The sequence below is a fragment of the Plecotus auritus genome, assembly GCF_963455305.1.
Source record: "Plecotus auritus genome assembly, chromosome: 9".
Lineage (NCBI taxonomy): Eukaryota > Metazoa > Chordata > Mammalia > Chiroptera > Vespertilionidae > Plecotus > Plecotus auritus.
Genome location: NC_137783.1, coordinates 27994303 through 28012529, shown reverse-complemented (window position 1 = coordinate 28012529; position 18227 = coordinate 27994303). Strand labels below are relative to the sequence as shown.

Here is an 18227-nt window from a genome sequence, read left to right as displayed (position 1 = left end):
ATAGTACCAATAAAATAGTTTTCCCTTTTGATGAGATCATTTTAGGATCTACTTCCTTAGCAACTTTCAAATATACCATACAACATTGTTAATTATAATCACCATGCTGTACATTACATCCCCAGGTCGTATTTATAACTGGGAGTCTGTACTTATAACCACCTTCACCAAGTTCCCTTGCACCCCTGCCTCTGGCAACCACAAATCTGATCTGTTTTTCTTTTTCTTTTTTAATATATTTTTATTGATCTCAGAGAGGAAGGGGAGAGAGAGAGAGAGAGAGAGAGAGAGAGAGAGAGAGAGAGAGAGAGAGAGATGGAAACGTCAATAATGAGAGAGAATCATTGATCGGCTGCCTCCTGTACATCCCACACTGGGGATCGAGTCTGCAACCCAGGCATGTGCCCCTGATAAGGAATAGAACTGTGATATCCTGGTTCATAGGTCGATGCTCAACCACTGAACCATGTCAGCCGGGCTGATCTCTTTTTTTATGAGTTTAATTTTTTTTTCAGATTCCACATATAAATGAGATCATACAATATTTGTCTGTTTCTGTCTGACTTATTTCACTTAACATAATGCCCTCAAGTTCATCCACATTGTCACAAATGACAGCATTTCCATTTAATTGCTGAATAATATTCCACTGTGTATATATAAACATGTCATATTTTCTTTTTTTTTTTAAATAAATCTTCATTGTTCAGATTATTACAATTGTTCCTCTTTTTTCCCCCCATAGCTCCCCTCCACTGGGTTCCCACCCCACTCTCTGCCCTTACCCCCTTCCCCACTGTCCTCATCCATAGGTGTACGATTTTTGTCCAGTCTCTTCCCACACCCCCCCATATCCCTTTCCCCCTGAGAATTGACAGCCTACTCCCTTTCTATGCCCCTGATTCTATTATATTCACCAGTTTATTCTGTTCATCAGATTTTTTATTCACTTGATTTTTAGATTCACTTGTTGATAGATATGTATTTGTTGTTCATAATTTTTATCTTTACCTTTTTCTTCTTCTTCCTTTTTTTAAAGAATACCTTTCAGCATTTCATATAATACTGGTTTGGTGGTGATGAACTCCTTTAGTTTTTTCTTATCTGTGAAGCTCTTTATCTGACCTTCAATTCTAAATGATAGCTTTGTTGGGTAGAGTAATCTTGGTTGTAGGTTCTTGCTATTCATCACTTTGAATATTTCTTGCCACTCCCGTCTGGCCTGCATAGTTTCTGTTGAGAAATCAGCTGACAATCGTATGGGTGCTCCCTTGTAGGTAACTAACTGTTTTTCTCTTGCTGCTTTTAATATTCTCTCTTTGTCTTTTGCTCTTGGCATTTTAATTATGATGTGTCTTGGTGTGGTCCTCTTTGGATTCCTTTTGTTTGGGGTTCTCTGCACTTCCTAGACTTGTAAGTCTATTTCTTTCACCAGGTGGGGGAAGTTTTCGGTCATTATTCTTCAAATAGGTTTTCAGTATCTTGCTCTCTCTCTTCTTCTCGCACCCCCATAATTCAGATGTTGGTATGCTTGAAGCTGTCCCAGAGGCTCCTTACACTATCTTCAAATTTTTGGATTCTTTTTTCTTTTTGCTTTTCCAGTTGAGTGTTTTTTGCTTCTTTGTATTTCAAATGTTTGACTTGTTTCTTGTGATCCTCTAGTCTGCTGTTAGATCTCTGTATAATATTTTTTTATTTCAGTCAGTATATGCTAATTCCTAGTTGGTCCTTTTTCATATCCTCCAAGGGTCTCACTAAATTTATCTGCCTTTTCTTTTTTTTTTCTTTTTTTAAATATTTTTATTGATTTTTGAGAGGAAGGGAGAGGGATAGAGAGATAGAAAAACCAATGACGAGAATCATTGATTGGCTGCCTCCTGTATGCCCCCTTCTGGGGATCGAGCCCGCAACCCAGGCATGTGCCCTTGGCCGGAATCAAACCCGGGACCCTTCAGTCCACAGGCCGATGCTCTATCCACTGAGCCAAACCGGCTAGGACTCTCGGCCTTTTCTAGAAAATTCTTGAAAAACCTTATAACCATTGTTTTGAACTCTATATCCAGTCGTTTGCTTTCCTCCATTTCTTTCATTTGTGACCTGTTTCTTTGTCTCCGCATTTTGGCTGCTTCCCTGAGTTGATAGAGTGGCTTTGTGTGCTAGGTGTCCTATAGGGGCCAGTAGCTCAGCCTCCCCAATCACCTGAGGTGGACACTCTTGGTGCACCCCTTTGTGGGCTGTGTGCACAGTCTTGTTGTAGTTAAGCCTTGATTGTTGTTGGTTATCACTGGGAGGAATTGACCTCGAGGCCAACTGGCTGTGAGGATCAGCTGTGTCTACTCTGGGACAACTTCTGTGCTGGAGACACCCTTATGAGACAAGACTTGCAAAAGCCTCTGTGCTCAGCTTGGATGGCGTGGAGTCTCAGGGTGGAGCAGACAGCAATGGCTTCTCGTCAGCCCTGCCCTAAGAGGCCCTTGGGTCTCAGTGTCCTGCGGTAAACGCTGCAAGCACCTCTGAGAAAAAGCCACCCTCGAGTTTTGCTTGCTGCCAGACAGTCCAGTTTCTTTCCGAATAAGTCTGGGTCCCCAGAGTCTCACCCGGAACTGGAATTCAGAGCCGTTGGGAGCTTTTGTCTCCTTCCCGGTTGAGAAAGCCAGCTACCTTCTCAGTTGCCAGCCCTCCTCGCGCACGCGCCTCGGTACCTCTGCCTCCTGCATCTCCTCTGAGTCTCAGTGTGCTTTTCTCTTTCCTTCTAGTTGTAGAATTTCCACTCAGCCAGCCTTCCTGTCGTTCTGGATGATGTCCGTTTTGTCTTTTAGTTGTAGTTTTGAAATTGTTGTGCGAGGCTGCAGTTTAGGTGTTTACCTATGCCACCATCTTGGTTTCTCCCTTCCATATTTTCTTTATTGCTCATTCATCCATCTGTTGGCAATTGCATGTCTTGGCTAATCTATATTATAAAAGGCTAATATGCAAATCAACCAAACGGCAGAATGACTGGTAGCTATGCCGTGCACTGACCACCAGGGGGCAGACGCTCAATGCAGGAGCTGCCCCCTGGTGGTCAGTGTGCTCCCACAGCGGGAGCGCTGCTCAGCCAGAAGCCAGGCTCATGGCTAGGGAGTACAGCGGCGGTGGCGGGAGCCTCTCCTGCCTCTGCAGCAGCGCGAGGGGGCCTAAGCCAGCAGTCGGACATCCACCAAGGGCTCCTGGACTGTGAGAGGGCTCAGGCCGAGCTGAGGGATCCCCCCACCGAGTGCACGAATTTCATGCGCCAGGCCTCTAGTTTAAATAACGGTGCAGTGAGCATGGGGGCACAGATATCTCTTCAGCATAGTGATTACCTTTCCTTCTGAGGTACACTCAGAAGTGAAATGGCTGGATCATCTGATAGTTCAATTTTTAATTTTTTATCTGTTTTCTGTAGTGGCTGTACCAACAGTGTGTAAGTGAACCCATGGAGCCCAGACCAAGAGCATCCTTGCTCTTAGACTCCACAACTACATAAGTGAGTTTCTGTAGTCGGTCAGACCTGGCCTTGCCTCCTTGAGCTTGTTGTTTACGCTCTCTGAGTCTTCTCTTAGTCCTATAGTAAATGGCCATCTCTCACATGGGTGTTGAATGGAATAAATTAGGCCCATCCTCTAAGCCTGGAGCAAAGATTCTCAAGCAGAAGCTAGGGGTGTTCCTGGTGAAAGCAGCTCTCCTGTAGCCACACAGGTCCAGTGGTCATTTGGGTTTCTCGTTCTCTGAGTGCTACCTTTGTGGTCCTCCCTCTAGTAAATTTTCCTCTACCTTCAACTTCCTTCCACAGGCTTCCTGCAAAACATTTTGTTCCAGTTGAAATCACAACCAGAAAGATCAAAGCTCTTCTCGCTAAAATTTCCTTTTTCCCCCAGCCCCAACCCAGGGTAGCTGAAGGTTCGCTGTGCTTGCCAGGAAAAATGCCCATGTCCTATTTGCAAGGACACATAAAGGTACCCTTCATCACCAGCTCTGTGCTTTCTGTCCTCAGGACCTGCAGTCAGCTCAGGCAGACTCTGAGCAGCAACCAGCCTCCACCAGACACTGCAGAGCAGCACTTGGCCTACAACCATGAGATAAATGGTTTTTATCTTGCATTGATCCCTTGAAATTGTGTCTAGTGTCTGAAAATCTTAAGGCAGATTTTTCTCAAATGCTTGATTTCAGCATCTGCTTAAATATTTAACTTACTGCCATCTAGATACTAATCATTTCAGGAATTTAAAAGTCTGTAGCACTGCCGAAACCGGTTTGGCTCAGTGGATAGAGCATTGGCCTGCGGACTGAAGGGTCCCGGGTTCGATTCCAGTCAAGGGCATGTACCTTGGTTGCAGGCACATCCCCAGTGGGGGGTGTGCAGGAGGCAGCTGATCGATGTTTCTCTCTCATCGATGTTTCTAACTCTCTATCCCTCTCCCTTCCTCTCTGTAAAAAATCAATAAAATATATTAAAAAAAAAAAAAAAGTCTGTAGCACTTCCTAACTCACACAGGCTCTCCCTAATGGAAGCTTTTAGAAATCCTAACCAGCCAGTGGCCAGAGGCTGAAGTAGGAAGAGATGGGAACAGAGGGTGCTGGTGCGGGAGGCTTTGGGGGTGGGGGAGGGGCAAGTTTATTTCATTCTGTTGTGGGCAAATTTTATCAGTTAAGGATGCAAACCAGGCAAAAATGTTCTTATATGCTTTTATTTTTCTGTTTATTTGAAAGGAAAAGTTGGAGTTTGGGGTTATCTATCTATATAAAACCCTAATATGCAAATAGACTGAAAGGCAGAATGACAGGCAGAATGACTGGTCACTATGACATGCACTGACCACCAGGGGGCAGACGCTCAACACAGGAGCTGCCCCCAGCCCGCAGGCCCCAGACCAGAAGCGCTGGCAGCGAGGGGTGGGGCCAGTGAGTGGGAAGCACCAGGCCAGCCAAAGTAGGTGCAAGCACTTCCCCCCCACTCCCCATTCCTCCCCCCACCCCCCCATCACCCCACCAGTCACCCCAGAGATCAGATCTGATCACCGGCCAGGCCTAGTGACCCTACCCATGCACAAGTTTCATGCACCGGGCCTCTAGTTTAATTATAATTTTTAAAGGAAAGGTATCTCCTTATCAGAGCTCAGCAGTGGCTGTCCTAGTAAAGGGTGGATTTAACTCACTTTCTCAAAGAACCACTGTCAGGCACTAACCCTAACGCACATCTCAAAGAACCAAGTCCTGCTTCTCTAAATATTTAGAGACGTGCCCATCCTCCCTTTCCTGTTTGGTTTTTAAGCCTTGATGATCTTTAAACAACAAAAGAACACTCATACAACAACAACAAAACTAAAATTATGGAAAACATTTCTAAGGATAAAAATACTATAAGCACACTAAACCCTCTGGAAAAGTACCAGCTAATATAAGGGGGGAAATTCATATCATCTATTTTATATAACCAACCATTTATAAAACAGACTTGGGGGAATTTCTTTTAACTTTAGAGTGCATATTATTTATAGTTTCATCTTGTCTTTTCACTTAACATTATTTTGTGAAAATCTTCCAGTGTTAATATATTTTTAAAAATATTATGACTATCGAAGGCCTCATAATAATGTTGCAAAGTATGGATGCATCATGATTTCTTTTCCTTTATTCTTTCTTCCCTCCATCCTTCTTTCTTTTCTTTTATTCCTCATTTTCTCTTTCCTTAGTTCTTTCCCTCCTTCCTCCCTTTCCGATTTCTTCTTTTATAGTCTAATCAAATTTGCACATTCACACCAATGAAATAGTCAATGTGATCTACAAGGCAGGAGAAGTAACAGCCCTTCACCTTATTTCCCACTCCCTAGAGGCAACCATTTATAATTCTTTTAGTGGCTATTGTGTTATTTCCTTGTACTAAATAATATGCTTATCTTGGAAATTCTAGATGTTTTAAAAATGGTTAGGCATTATGTATTGGCTTTCCACCACTGAACTTCCTCCCCCAACACACACATGCACACACAGCGCCTCTCCCACAGCCTCCCCTGCCAACGGCATTGTCTTAGATTAACATTCAGTATTTAGGTTTTTACAACCACATGAATGCTATTTACAACTGAGCCATGTCTTGTTCTACAATGACCTTTGTTTTCCTGTATTTTGTTTCATGTTTCCCCCAAGTTAAAGGAAACAAAAAAACAAAACAGTAGTTGTGTTGTTTCCTTTTTTTTTTTAGGTTTCTAAGTAATGATCACTATCTCAGCCCCAACCAAACTCTCCTCCAGTTAAATAGATCTCCTCTCCCCATTTTCAAATATTAGGTAAGCTGACATTTTCACATTTCACAGGACATGGAATTGGCTCCTGTCTACACTGGTTGCTCTTGAGACCTGTGGCCAGGATTTCCCTTCCCCCGCATTTAGGGTTTCCCTTCCCCTCCCTCTGGTATTAGACCTCCTCTTGCACTGTATCCTGTGCTTCCTAAATCCCATTTCTTTATTTCCCTGGGTTTACTCCTACTTTTGATGGGACGTCTCCTCCCAGCTTCCTGAGGAACAGTGCATATAAAGTAAATATTTTACTTTTGTGTATAAAAGTGTCTTTATTTTTTCCTCCCATTATTTGGCTATATTTAGAATTCTAAGTTAGAAATTACTTGCCCACACTATTTTGATGACATTTCTCCCTTGTCTTCTAGCTTTTGCTATTGTTGTTGAGAAGTCCAAAAACATTTGGATTTTATTTTATAAGTCCTCCCCCACCCCCGCCCCGCCCCAGTCCCCAGCTCCAGAACATTTAGAATTCTCTTTGTCATTAGTGTTCTAAAGGCTTACTTGGTAAAGGTTTATTTTTTCCCACTTGAAAACTTACAGCTTTCAATCAGGGAAAATATATTGGATATTATCATTGGCTTTTTCATGAATATTTTTTCTTTCTTTCGTTTTTTTTTTTTTTTTTTTTTTTTTTTTTTTTTTTTGTCCTCTGTAGAACTCCTACTATTCAGATATTGATCCTCATAGACTGATCTATGCATTAATTCCTGAGCCTTTGGTGTATTCTACAATATAAATTGGGTTGATTCTTGGATTTCCCCCACTGCTGACAGATGAAGTTTTCTCAAGTTTAGTACAGCATGAGGAAATTACCTCTTGTCTAGCTCTTTCAGAGTTTCCAAGATTTTGTTGCCTTTGTGTTCTCTACTATTCTCTTCTCCTTGAGGATTTGATTTGAGGAGAAAGCTAAAACAAACGCTGTGTTCAATTGATAGTCCCATATTGCCTTTAAGTATTTTTTATGAACCATCGTTTAGTTCGTTTAAATTTTTAAGCAGTTGTAACTAATCCTGCAATGAACATCCTTTGTTCATAAACCTCTGTATCAGTCAGGATTCAACCAAAGAAGCAGAAGCAAGAAGAGGTATATAGTAAGAGATTTAATGTAAGGAATTGGCCTATGTGATTGTGAGGGCTGGTTAGGCAAGTCCAAATCCGTAGGGCAAACTGTTAAGAAAGGCAGGCTGGGACTCTGGGGCGTGGGCTGCCGCTGCCATCCACAGGCAGCAGCTCTTCATCAGGGAAGCCTCAGCTCTGTCTTAAAGCCTTTCAACTGATTAAACCTGGCCCACCCAGGTAACTAGGATGATCTCCTACTTAAAGTGAACTGATTATGGCATTTCATCACATTTGCAAAATACCATCACAGCAACATCTAGATTTATGTTCTGACTAACCACAAAATAATAGGTGTGGTTAAGAGATCAGGGAGAGCAGTCACACACACACAAACACACACACACACACACACACACACACACACACACACACCTGGTTAATTGATATGGCACTGTACTTATTGTGTAAGAGACTCTGTCTCTCAATTTTTCATCTGTAAATGGGATACCACCTGCCTCCTAGGGCTGCTGTGCATACTAAATGAAATGATTCCTCACCTGATTAATGTTTAAGTTGTTACTCCACATAATGATAATACTAATAAAATCACATTTTCAGATGCTTCCTATGTACCAAGAAATGTTAGAGGCACTTTTCAGGTGTTATTTCATTCAATCCTCAGAAAAGATAGGAGGAATCTAATCTCAGAAAGGCTAAACAGCTTACACTGGGTCACAAAGAGAATACCCTAATTTCATCTGCCTATTAGTCCTCAGATCCTGGGTTTTGATTTTTTTTTAACATATTTTTTATTGATTTCAGAGAGGAAGGGAAAGGGAGAGAGAGAGAGAAACATCAATGATGAGAGAGAACCATCGATCCGCTGCCTCCTGCACGCCCCCTACTGGGGATTGAGCCAGCAACCCAAGCATGTGCACTTGACCGGAATCAAACCCGGGACCCTTCAGTCCACAGGCCAACGCTCTGTCCAGCAAACCAGCTAGGGCCGGGTTTTGGTTTTTAAGGTTTCCTCTGTTTTCTGTATGTCAGGTTCCTGGCAGAAAACTGATGTGAAACTCAAGTTGAGTAATTCAAGGAAGTTGAATATAGAGGTTGGTTGGATTTAGAGATAATACGAGATTATGCAATACTCTGGGGCTAATAACACAGTAAGCCTGAAGGAGCACGAGAAGGGAGAAATTACAGGACCACTTTGTAGCTGATGCAGCTGCTCAAGGTGGCCTTTTCTCCTTCTGGGAACAGCAAACTAGGTCTCTCCCTTAGTCTAGGTTGAGACAGGGGCAGCCTTAGGTCTATGTAAAGACAGACAGAAATATTTGTAATAAGCAGAGTAATAGGAACTCTCGCTGTTTCGTTTTTCTCAAAATAGAAACCATTGCCGGGAGAGTTGGTTTTCCTCTCCAGTTTCTATTGTGCGGTCACACCATGTACTCTTACCCTAGCCGGCAGCCAGAGCAGGTGACTCATCCCTGCTGAGGTAGATCACACACAGACTCTGGCCATACAGACTCCTGAAAGGTGAATCCGTACATCTAGGCACATCACAACACAGTGACCACATGCTTTCTCTATGCTTCTCCCCACCCAGCACCTTCATGAATAGGATTGAAACATGTCTATCTAACAGTTTCCTGAGTGCCAATTCCAAAAAAATAAATAAATAAAACAAAACCCACAGTGTTCCTAGTTTCCTATTTCGGCACGTCTTGCACATTTAACAGTACATTTCTATAAGTACGAAAAAGAACTTGTAAAAGGAAGTGAGACCTAAAAGTACTGATTTCCAACGGGGATAGGCTTAGTTGTGTAGCCTGAAAAAAGGGTAGAGGATTGTCAAGAAGCGTAACTTCCACCCGGTCCTGGGCAGAAAAATGCGCAATAAATCACGCTTCCTCCAAGACCCAACCACCTGGCTCGTCAGCCTCAGTCTGACTGGAGCGCGTGTTTCTCCCACGCTCTGTGTAAGTTCCTGGCCTCCAAAAAGCCGGTGCTTTTAGCTTTCCCTCCTTGGGTCTATGTACATGGTAATCCCTTTGGGATTAAGGGTATGAATAAGGAAAGAGCAAAGAAGGTACACTTCCTCTATCATGACACACCACTACAGCTGCCCATTGCGATGTGGGGGTGCAGAATACCAAGGTGACCCACCGGGGTTTACACGGTTGTGGAGCTCAGCGAAGCCAGCGATGTGTACAGAGGTCACAAACCGTTTGCCTTGAGTCAGTGACAATGATGGGTCATGAGATGTCAGAGGGCGAAAGCTCTGGGAAAAGCAAACGTCGCAAGTTTCCCTTCTGGTCTCCTTGGTTAATGTGCTGAGTTATTAATTAAAATAAAAACTAACATTTACTTATTGTGTGCCAGGCATTATTCTCCCTAGAAGAATGTGTTTCGTGTATCCACCCATGTGAGCCTCAGACACCATTGTGTATTACCTCCATATCACAGGAGAAGAAACTAAAGCATGGAGCCATTCAATCACGGCTAGTGGCCCAGCATTTAAAAGCAGCCTAATTTCTAATCCGGAGAGGCTGACATCAGAGTCCGCCATTCTATCCTGTATTCATTCATTCAACAACTACTGACAGGCTGGGGTGGCTCAGTGGTTGAGCATCGACCTATGAACCATGAGGTCACGGTTCAATTCCCTGTCAGGGCACATGCCCAGGTTGTGGGCTTGATCCCCAGTGGGGAGCATGCAGGAGGCAGCCAATCAATGATTCTCATCATTATGTTTCTCTCTCTCTCTCTCTCTCTCTCTCTCCCCCTCTCCCTCTCCCTCTCCCTCTCCCTTCCTCTCTGAAATCAGGAAAAATATGTATATTTTTTTAAAAAACTACTTTTGGCCCTAACTGGTTTGGCTCAGTGGATAGAGTGTCTGCCTGAGGACTGAAGGGTCCCAGGTTCGATTCCGGTCAAGGACATGTACCTTGGTTGTGGGCACATCCCCTGTGGGGGTGTGCAGGAGGCAGCTGATCCATGTTTCTCTCTCATCCATGTTTCTAACTCTCTATCCCTCTCCCCTCCTCTCTGTGAAAAATCAATAAATATATATATATATTAAAAAAAACAAAAACTACTTTTGAATGCCTGCCGTGTGCCATGTATTGTAAGAACTGGAGATTCGGCCGTGAATGAAACTGACAAAAGACTCCCTTCCCATTGGAGGTGACATAACCGCTCCTGGCAGTGGCCGGCCAGCCCTACTGGCCATCAGGGAGGGCTGGGGGAGGGTGGGTGACCACTGCACTAAGGAGGCAGGGTGCTTGGGAGCTGTATCCTCCCCGTCGGACTCCCTGGATGTCAGCTGATGCAGGACATCAACACAATTCACCAAGGGCAGTTCCCTCTGACTCAGCCCGGGAGGAGGGGGCCCCTGGCTGGCTCTTCCTCCAGCTTCCTTTCCCCTTGGAGCTCTGCCTAGTCCACTTTCCAGTTTCAGTTTCTCTTTACCGAAGCCCTCGGCCGGAAAACAAGGGGCAGGCACCGGGGGATGCCCCCATATATAGGTGTCTTCAGCACTGATTGCAGGCCGAGGAGGCAGGTGGCTGAGGAGCAAGCACAGCAGCCCGACCGGCAGCCTCGCAGCAGCTCCGCTGAGAAGGGGCGGCGACATGAGGTAGGCATTCCCTGGGGCGCCGGAAAGTCTGGCCGGCTTGTGGCGGAGTGCAGATCCTCAGCCGCGCTCCCCAAAGGCAGGTGCCCCACCAGCTTCGCTCCGCCTTTGTTTACAGCCTTTCCCAGGCGCCTGTCTCCAGGTCGCTGGCTTGTTTACCCCTGGGTCCGTTTTCTGAGAGCTGAGCCCTAAGGGAGTGCGGGAGGCGGGAGGGAGGGGACAGAGAGGGGGGTCATCTGGCAGGTTCTTCACTTAAACGCGGGTCCCGCGATTGCTCCTGGAGACTCCTTTTTGTTTCTCTATTTGAAGAACTACGTGAGGAGTTTTTTTTTTTTTTTTTTTAAATATATTTTATTGATATTTTACAGAGAGGAAGGGAGAGGGATAGAGAGCTAGAAACATCGATGAGAGAGAAACATCGACCAGCTGCCTCCTGCACACCCCCCACTGGGGATGTGCCCGCAACCAAGGTACATGCCCTTGACCGGAATCGAACCCGGGACCCTTCAGTCCGCAGGCCGACGCTCTATCCACTGAGCCAAACCGGTTTCGGTCGTGAGGAGTTTTTAATAAGATTCTTATTTAACAAAATAAGAGCAATGTTTAGAGTGTTCGGGCAGTGGCTGTTTTTCTGTTTTGTTTTGGGGTTTTTTTTGTGTGTGTTTTTGTTGAGCAGTCTTTAAAATGCACTCAGGGTAGCAACCCACTTCATGTGAAGGTGGAATTTATTTACTTTTTTGTGTTCAAGTTCTGTTATGTTTGTTTGTTCGTTGTTAATACATCATTCATATCCCTTATGCCCTCTCTCACCTTCCCCCTCCTCTCCAGTCACCACAGTATTCACAGTATTGTCCCTGCCAATAAGTTCTTTACCTTTTTTGCTCAATCCCTCTGCCGGCCCACCCCCCATTCCTCCTCCCTCTCCCCCTCGCCCACCCCCCGCAGCTGTCAGCCTGCTCACTATGAGTCTGTCTCTATTTTGCTTGTTGGTTATTTTGTTCATTAGATTCCACGGATGAGTGAAATCATATGGTACTTACCCTTCTCTGTGCTTACAATTCATCTCAATCTGCATCAGGACAGAGAAAATGTATTCATTCATTCAACAGAAATATAATTCACCCCCAAATTCAACTGATTGGCTAGAGCAGTGGTCGGCAAACCAAGGCTCGAGAGCCACATGCAGCTCTTTGGCCCCTTGAGTGTGGCTCTTCCACAAAATACCACGGCCTGGGCGAGTCTATTTTGAAGAAGTGGCATTAGAAAAAGTTTAAGTTTAAAAAATTTGGCTCTCAAAAGAAATTTCAATCGTTGTACTGTTGATATTTGGCTCTGTTGACTAATGAGTTTGCCGACCACTGGGCTAGAGTCATCCTATCTGAAGTATGAATTGGAGATGATCCTCAGAAACAGAAGTTTGCCCTGAGGAGGAAGTACTGGCTTATTGGGTAGGAAGAGAGCTTTCTTTTTTCTCCAGTCTGAGGAAGGGGTGACCAGGCTGGACGCCCAAGCCTCGTTCCTGGGAGCTCCAGAATCCAGGGACACCGGCCCCAGCATTACTTTTGGAGGTCACATTGCCATCCTTCTTAAAGTTTCCTGGTCTCTCTTCTGGAAAGATGTTTATTTTCTGTTAGTCTCCATGTTTGCCTGATAGAAAAAAGGAAAGATTTGATACATTTCCTGATGTGTGTTGCTATAGTAACTCAGCATTGTTTGTACTTCTTAGAATTTCAGCATGGCCTTCTCATCGAATCTTTCTTATGATAATACAGACCCATCAGTCTCTTCTGATTTTTAGCTATAGGCACCCTCACCAAGCATTGCCCCCAATCCCACCCCCCGTGCTCTTAGTGGTTCCTGTATTTGAGCTCGAATATGAATCACCTGGAGAGCTTGTTAAAGAGAGATTCCTGATTCTGATTGGGTAGAGCTGGGATGAGGGCCAAGGGTGTGCATCTCCAACAGGGTCTTCCTCGGTGGGGCTGCTACTGCTCTCATTCACTGCAGGGCAGCACACGCTCTGGCCTGGCGAACAGTGTCCCTGTGGATTTCCTCCAGACCAGAAGCAGGGCAAACAAATTGTTGTGCTGTAAACAGTTAGGACTTCCAGAGGCATCAGGAGCATACGTCGCAAGCATAAATCTGGGAAGCAAGTATTGGGACCAGCTTCTGATTTACCGGTGGACAAAATAATCCATAATTATGCAGTGAAATTGGTTGCCTTTCGAAGGGCTGCTCAAAGGGATTGTATGTGTGTACATTAACTGTCTCTGTCCTGCAAATGCACAACTAACTCTATGTCTGAGATCATTTCAACTGTAGTCATTCTCTCAGTTTCTATTATAAAATGAGAAAGGAGCTAAGAAAGCTCATGTGCTTAAGGAAATCTTCCTGTGATCTCACTGAGAAGGAAGGTATGTGAGATTGGACATCAACTTTCCAAGGGGAGGCTGCTGTCATTACAATGCAGACGCCAAGCAAGTCACTCTCCTGGGCTCTGCCCCACCCTCCCGGTGTTACACAGGAGACTCAGACAACCTAGCCCTTCGCTAAGACCCACCTAGGTCTTTGAAAGGACACAGGTTCCTTCCCTGAGAGGAAATCCCTACCCACTTCCCTCCTATATTTTGTTTATTCTACTTGGGGTAGTTAAGTTTCCATTTGTTTCAAGTAACAGAAATGAGCAGGTGCTGATTTAAAGTTCCTGGAATGATTCCCAGGACTCCACACACAGGACCATAGCAACCCCAGGAGGACTAGAACAGGACACTGGGGAGCTTGGGGGACCCAGACTCTGTCCTCTCCAAGTGCATCGGAATCCCTCTCTGCAGTACATAATGCAAACTGTGGTCCCATCAGACCCCCAGCATGCACAGCCCCCTTCTTAATGTGTGAAAACTGCCTCAGGCTCCCTCATTCCCTCTCAGTTCCATTCCCAGCTTCCCCTTGAGTCTGGGTACCCAGCCATGGTCCAATCAAATTGTGGGGTGCAAGGGGCAATACAATGTGAAAGCTAGGGGACAGGAGCAAATGAGGGAATATAATCTTTCATTTGGGCAAATATTTCAAAAGTGATTGATCCTTGCCACATGACTTCCCAGATTGTCTATTGGCTGCTCATGTCAGAATCCATACTATTTAGAATATCGGCTCCTGATAAAAGGGCCAGTGAATATATATCATAAAAAAAAAATTTTAAGTGAGAAAAAGCCAACATTTCAGAGACTCCAGTGTCTAGGCAATGTAGAAAAACAATTTGATGCTATTCGTGAGTTATAACCTATTCATTGGCGAAGTTATTCAAGACAGGATTATTTGTCTGTTTGCTGTTTCTGTTTGGTTGGGTTTGTTCATTTGTTTGCTTGTTTTAAGGACCAACACTAAAGGGAATGAGAAATGTTTCTAGAAGAGTTGCAAGGGTGCCCTAAGTGAAAGAGAGCCTTTCCTGTGAGAGAAGATGGCTGTTTTGTGAGCCTCCTCATGTAGCCACACATCTAACACCTTGTCATGAAAGCAAACCACAGAAGAGGGAAAATAAAATTTCAAAAGAAAATTATTAAACAACAAATGCAAAATTATTACTAAATCAACTCAACAGAACATGTTAAGAACAGAAATCAACAACCTAAGAAGTTGGGGGTGGGAGTGATTATATTTATTCCACAATAAAAGTTTAAGACATTGCTAACATACATAATACTAGAGGCCCGGTGCATGAAATTCGTACACAGGGGTGGTGGGGCATCCCTCAACCTGGCCTGCACTCTCTCCCATCTGGGACCCCTCGGAGGATGTCCAACTGCCGGGGGATCAGGCCTAAACCGGCAGTCAGATAATCCTCTCACAATCCGGGACCACTGGCTCCTAACCGCTTGCCTGCCTGCCTTCCTGATTGCCCCTAACTGCTTCTGCCTGCCAGACTGATTGCCCACTAATCGCTCTCCTGCCAGCCTAGTGGATGCCTAAATGCACCCCTGCCAACCTGATAGACCCCAACTGCCCTCCCCTGCCAGCCTGATCGCCAACAACTGCCCTCCCCTGCAGGCCCGATCGCCCACAACTGCCCTCCCCTGTAGGCCCGATCACCCACAACCTCCTCCATGGGAGGCAGTGGAGATGCCAGGACTGGCCGCCTCTGTGTGGACCAGCCGCCAGGCCCCGCCTCTGCTATGTGCACAGCCATCTTGTGGCGGCCATCTTGGGCGACGTTGCGCACAAGGACCACCTAGGCTTTTATTAGTATAGATTAATCAGGTTAGGAGGTAAAAGATACAAATGTAGGAAAAATGAGTAAAAATTAAGAATGGTTGAAATTAAGATTTAAATAGCAAGTTTCAAAACAATGCTATAGAATGTCAAAATAATAAAAAGACAAAACCGATTTGATTTTAAAAAGGTTTGGCTTAACAAAGAAACTCAAGTATATGTGAAAAGCTCAAATACGCAGGAAATAGAAAGTAATAGAGATAAAAAAGACAAATTAAAAGGAACTAAGGAATTAAAAGTGTAGATGCTAATATGGCATTGAATCTCAGAGGAGTAGCCAAGATTAAAATCAGGATAGCAAAATGTTAAAAGAAGAGAAAATTATAAAGCTACAGTTCAAAAGTGAATGTCAGCCCTAGCTGGTTTGGCCAGTGGATAGAGCATCAGCCTGCGGACTGAAGGGTCCTGTGTTCGATTCTGGTCAAGGGCACATGCCTGGGTTGTGGGTTCGATCCCCAGTATGGGGCATGCAGGACACAGCTGATCAATGATTCTCATTACTGATGTTTCTATCTCTCCCTCTCCCTTCCTCACTGAAATATATATATATATATATTTTTTTTCTTTTTTTAAGTGAATGCTAGGTAGGCGGAAGAACAGAAACAAATAAACAAAAATCAATTAACTAGCCTTCCCAGAAAGTACAGAAAGCCTCCACTGGATTCAGTTCCACAGCTTTTGGCCGCCCCTGCAGAGGCCCCCCCAGAAGAGAGCAGAGGGCTGGCCAACCTAACAAAGCTGCCTTCTTTAGGAAAACCTGCCCACTGCCCTCTCCCTAATTCTTCCGTTGCCCAGTCACTTGATTCCTGCTTCCCCGTGCTTGAACGCATATGCCAAAATACAGAAATTAAAAAAAAGAAAATGTTTTTTTAAATATATTTTTATTGATTTCAGAGAGGAGGGGAGGAGGAGAGAGAGAGAGAAGCACCAATGATGAGAGAGAATCATTGATCAGCTGCCTCCTGCATACCCCACACTGGGGATCGAGCCCGCAACCTGGGCATGTGCCCTGACCGGGAATCGAACTGTGACCTCCTGGTTCATAGGTCCGATGCTCCACCACTGAGCCACACCGGCCGGGCAATATTCTTTTTTGATTGTGGTCCACGCCCTTCCGGAGGAGGAGAACTGCTTTTGTCTTGCTCCCTGTTTTGTGCCGGGTGAGTCTGTGCTGTGTCTCACGTGTCCGTCTCTCTGTTTTTCCCCACAGTGAGGCCACAGAGAACTCCTTGGAGAGCAGCCTACGGCGGCTAAAATGCCACTTCACCTGGAACTTGTTAGAGAGAGAAAATTCCCTGGATGATTTCGAGGACAGAGTGTGTCACCAGACCGAGCTGCAGAACGGCGAGTTCAAAGCTACAGCGTACAACTTGTTGGCCTACATAAAACACCACAGAGGCCGAGGCGAGGAGGCGCTGCAGTGCTTGCGGCAAGCTGAAGACTTAATCCAGCAGCAGCACCCTGACCAAGCAGAAATCCGAAGCCTGGTCACCTGGGGCAACTACGCCTGGGTCTACTATGGCCTGGGCAGACTCTCCGAAGCTCAAGTCTACGTGGACAAGGTCAGAGAGGTGTGCAAGAAGTTTTCCAGCCCCTACAGAATGGAGAGTCCCGAGCTGGACTGCGAAGAAGGGTGGTCACGGCTGAAGTGTGGAAGAAAGCACGCCGAAAGGGCGAAGGCGTGTTTTGAGAAGTGTCTGGAAAAGTGCCCGAAGCACCCAGAGTCCGCCTCGGGACTGGCGATTTGCAGCTACCGTCTGTGTGAGTGGGCAGCGCCCAAGAGTCCCATTGATGCGCTCAGGCAAGCCATTCGGCTCAATCCTGACAACCAGTATATTAAAGTCCTCCTGGCCCTGAAGCTGCAGAAGATGAAGGAGGAAGGTGAAGCAGAGAGGTTAGTTGAGGAAGCTGTGGAGAAAGCGCCCTGTGCCATAGATGTGCTTCGTGGGGCAGCAATGCTGTATCGGAAAAAAAATGACGTGGACAAAGCTATCGAACTGCTTACAAGGGCTGTAGAATGCTCGCCAAACAACGCCTACCTGCATTGCCATCTTGGGGTGTGCTATAGGGCAAAAGTCCTCGAGTATGACAAGAGAGGCCAGAGTGGAAGGTATGGGGAGAGAGAGGACTACCAGGAACTGATCAGACACGCCGTGGGTCATTTGAAGAGAGCTGATGAGCTCAACGGAAATCTCGCCAATGTCGGCTCCTTTCTTGCCTGCCTCCACCTTCAGGCGGGTCAGTACAAAGAAGCAGAATATTACTTCCAGAGAGAATTCAGCAAAGAGCTCACGGCTGTAGACCGGCAAGTGCTCCATCTTCGATACGGCAACTTTCAGTGGTTTCAAATGAAGTGTGAAAGCAAGGCCATCCACCACTTTATGGAGGGTGTGAAAATAAACCAGGACCCAAAGGCGACAGGAAAGATGGAAAACAAACTGCGAGGTATTGCCAAAACCAGGCTTTCCAGAAATAGAGACGATCCCGAGGCTTTGCGTATCTTGGCATGTCTTCAGGAGCTGAATGGGAAAAGGCAGGCAGCAGGTGAAAACTCTGAGAGGGGTATGAACTCCGGGCGCCTCAGCCCTTCAGCATCTTTAGCGGAGGAATGAGGAATCAGGATGTGGTGCCATAGGGCTACTCCTGGGAGGGAGGCAAAACCCCTCCTCGCACTTGGTATCAAAATATTTAACTACGAGTATGGCATAGGCATGGACTAAGAGAGTGTCCACAGTACTGGATTGGGTTGAGTTGCTCAGGGAGTTCCAGAAGAGGGATTAAAGGTGGTGGTGTGGGGGCAGGAGGGGGGGGGAGGGGGAGGGGCGTACGGTCCTGTGGCTTGGTAAAGGGGCCATTTCCCAATTGACATCGGTAACACTGGTCCATTTTTGCAATGCTTTTCCATCACTGGTGTCATTTGAGATCCGCTACAGGAATGTTCTAGG

General features: G+C 45.5%; 1 protein-coding gene across 1 annotated transcript; it reads left to right on the top strand.

Moving 5' to 3' along the window:
* The first annotated feature begins 10831 nt into the window (after positions 1 to 10831).
* IFIT2 (interferon induced protein with tetratricopeptide repeats 2) lies at positions 10832 to 18023 on the top strand. Its single transcript, XM_080688059.1, has 2 exons — positions 10832 to 11019; positions 16493 to 18023. The coding sequence occupies exons 1-2, from the start codon at positions 11015 to 11017 to the stop codon at positions 17892 to 17894; spliced, it is 1407 nt and encodes a 468-aa protein (XP_080544185.1). The 5' UTR covers positions 10832 to 11014; the 3' UTR covers positions 17895 to 18023.
* The last annotated feature ends 204 nt before the right edge of the window (positions 18024 to 18227 follow it).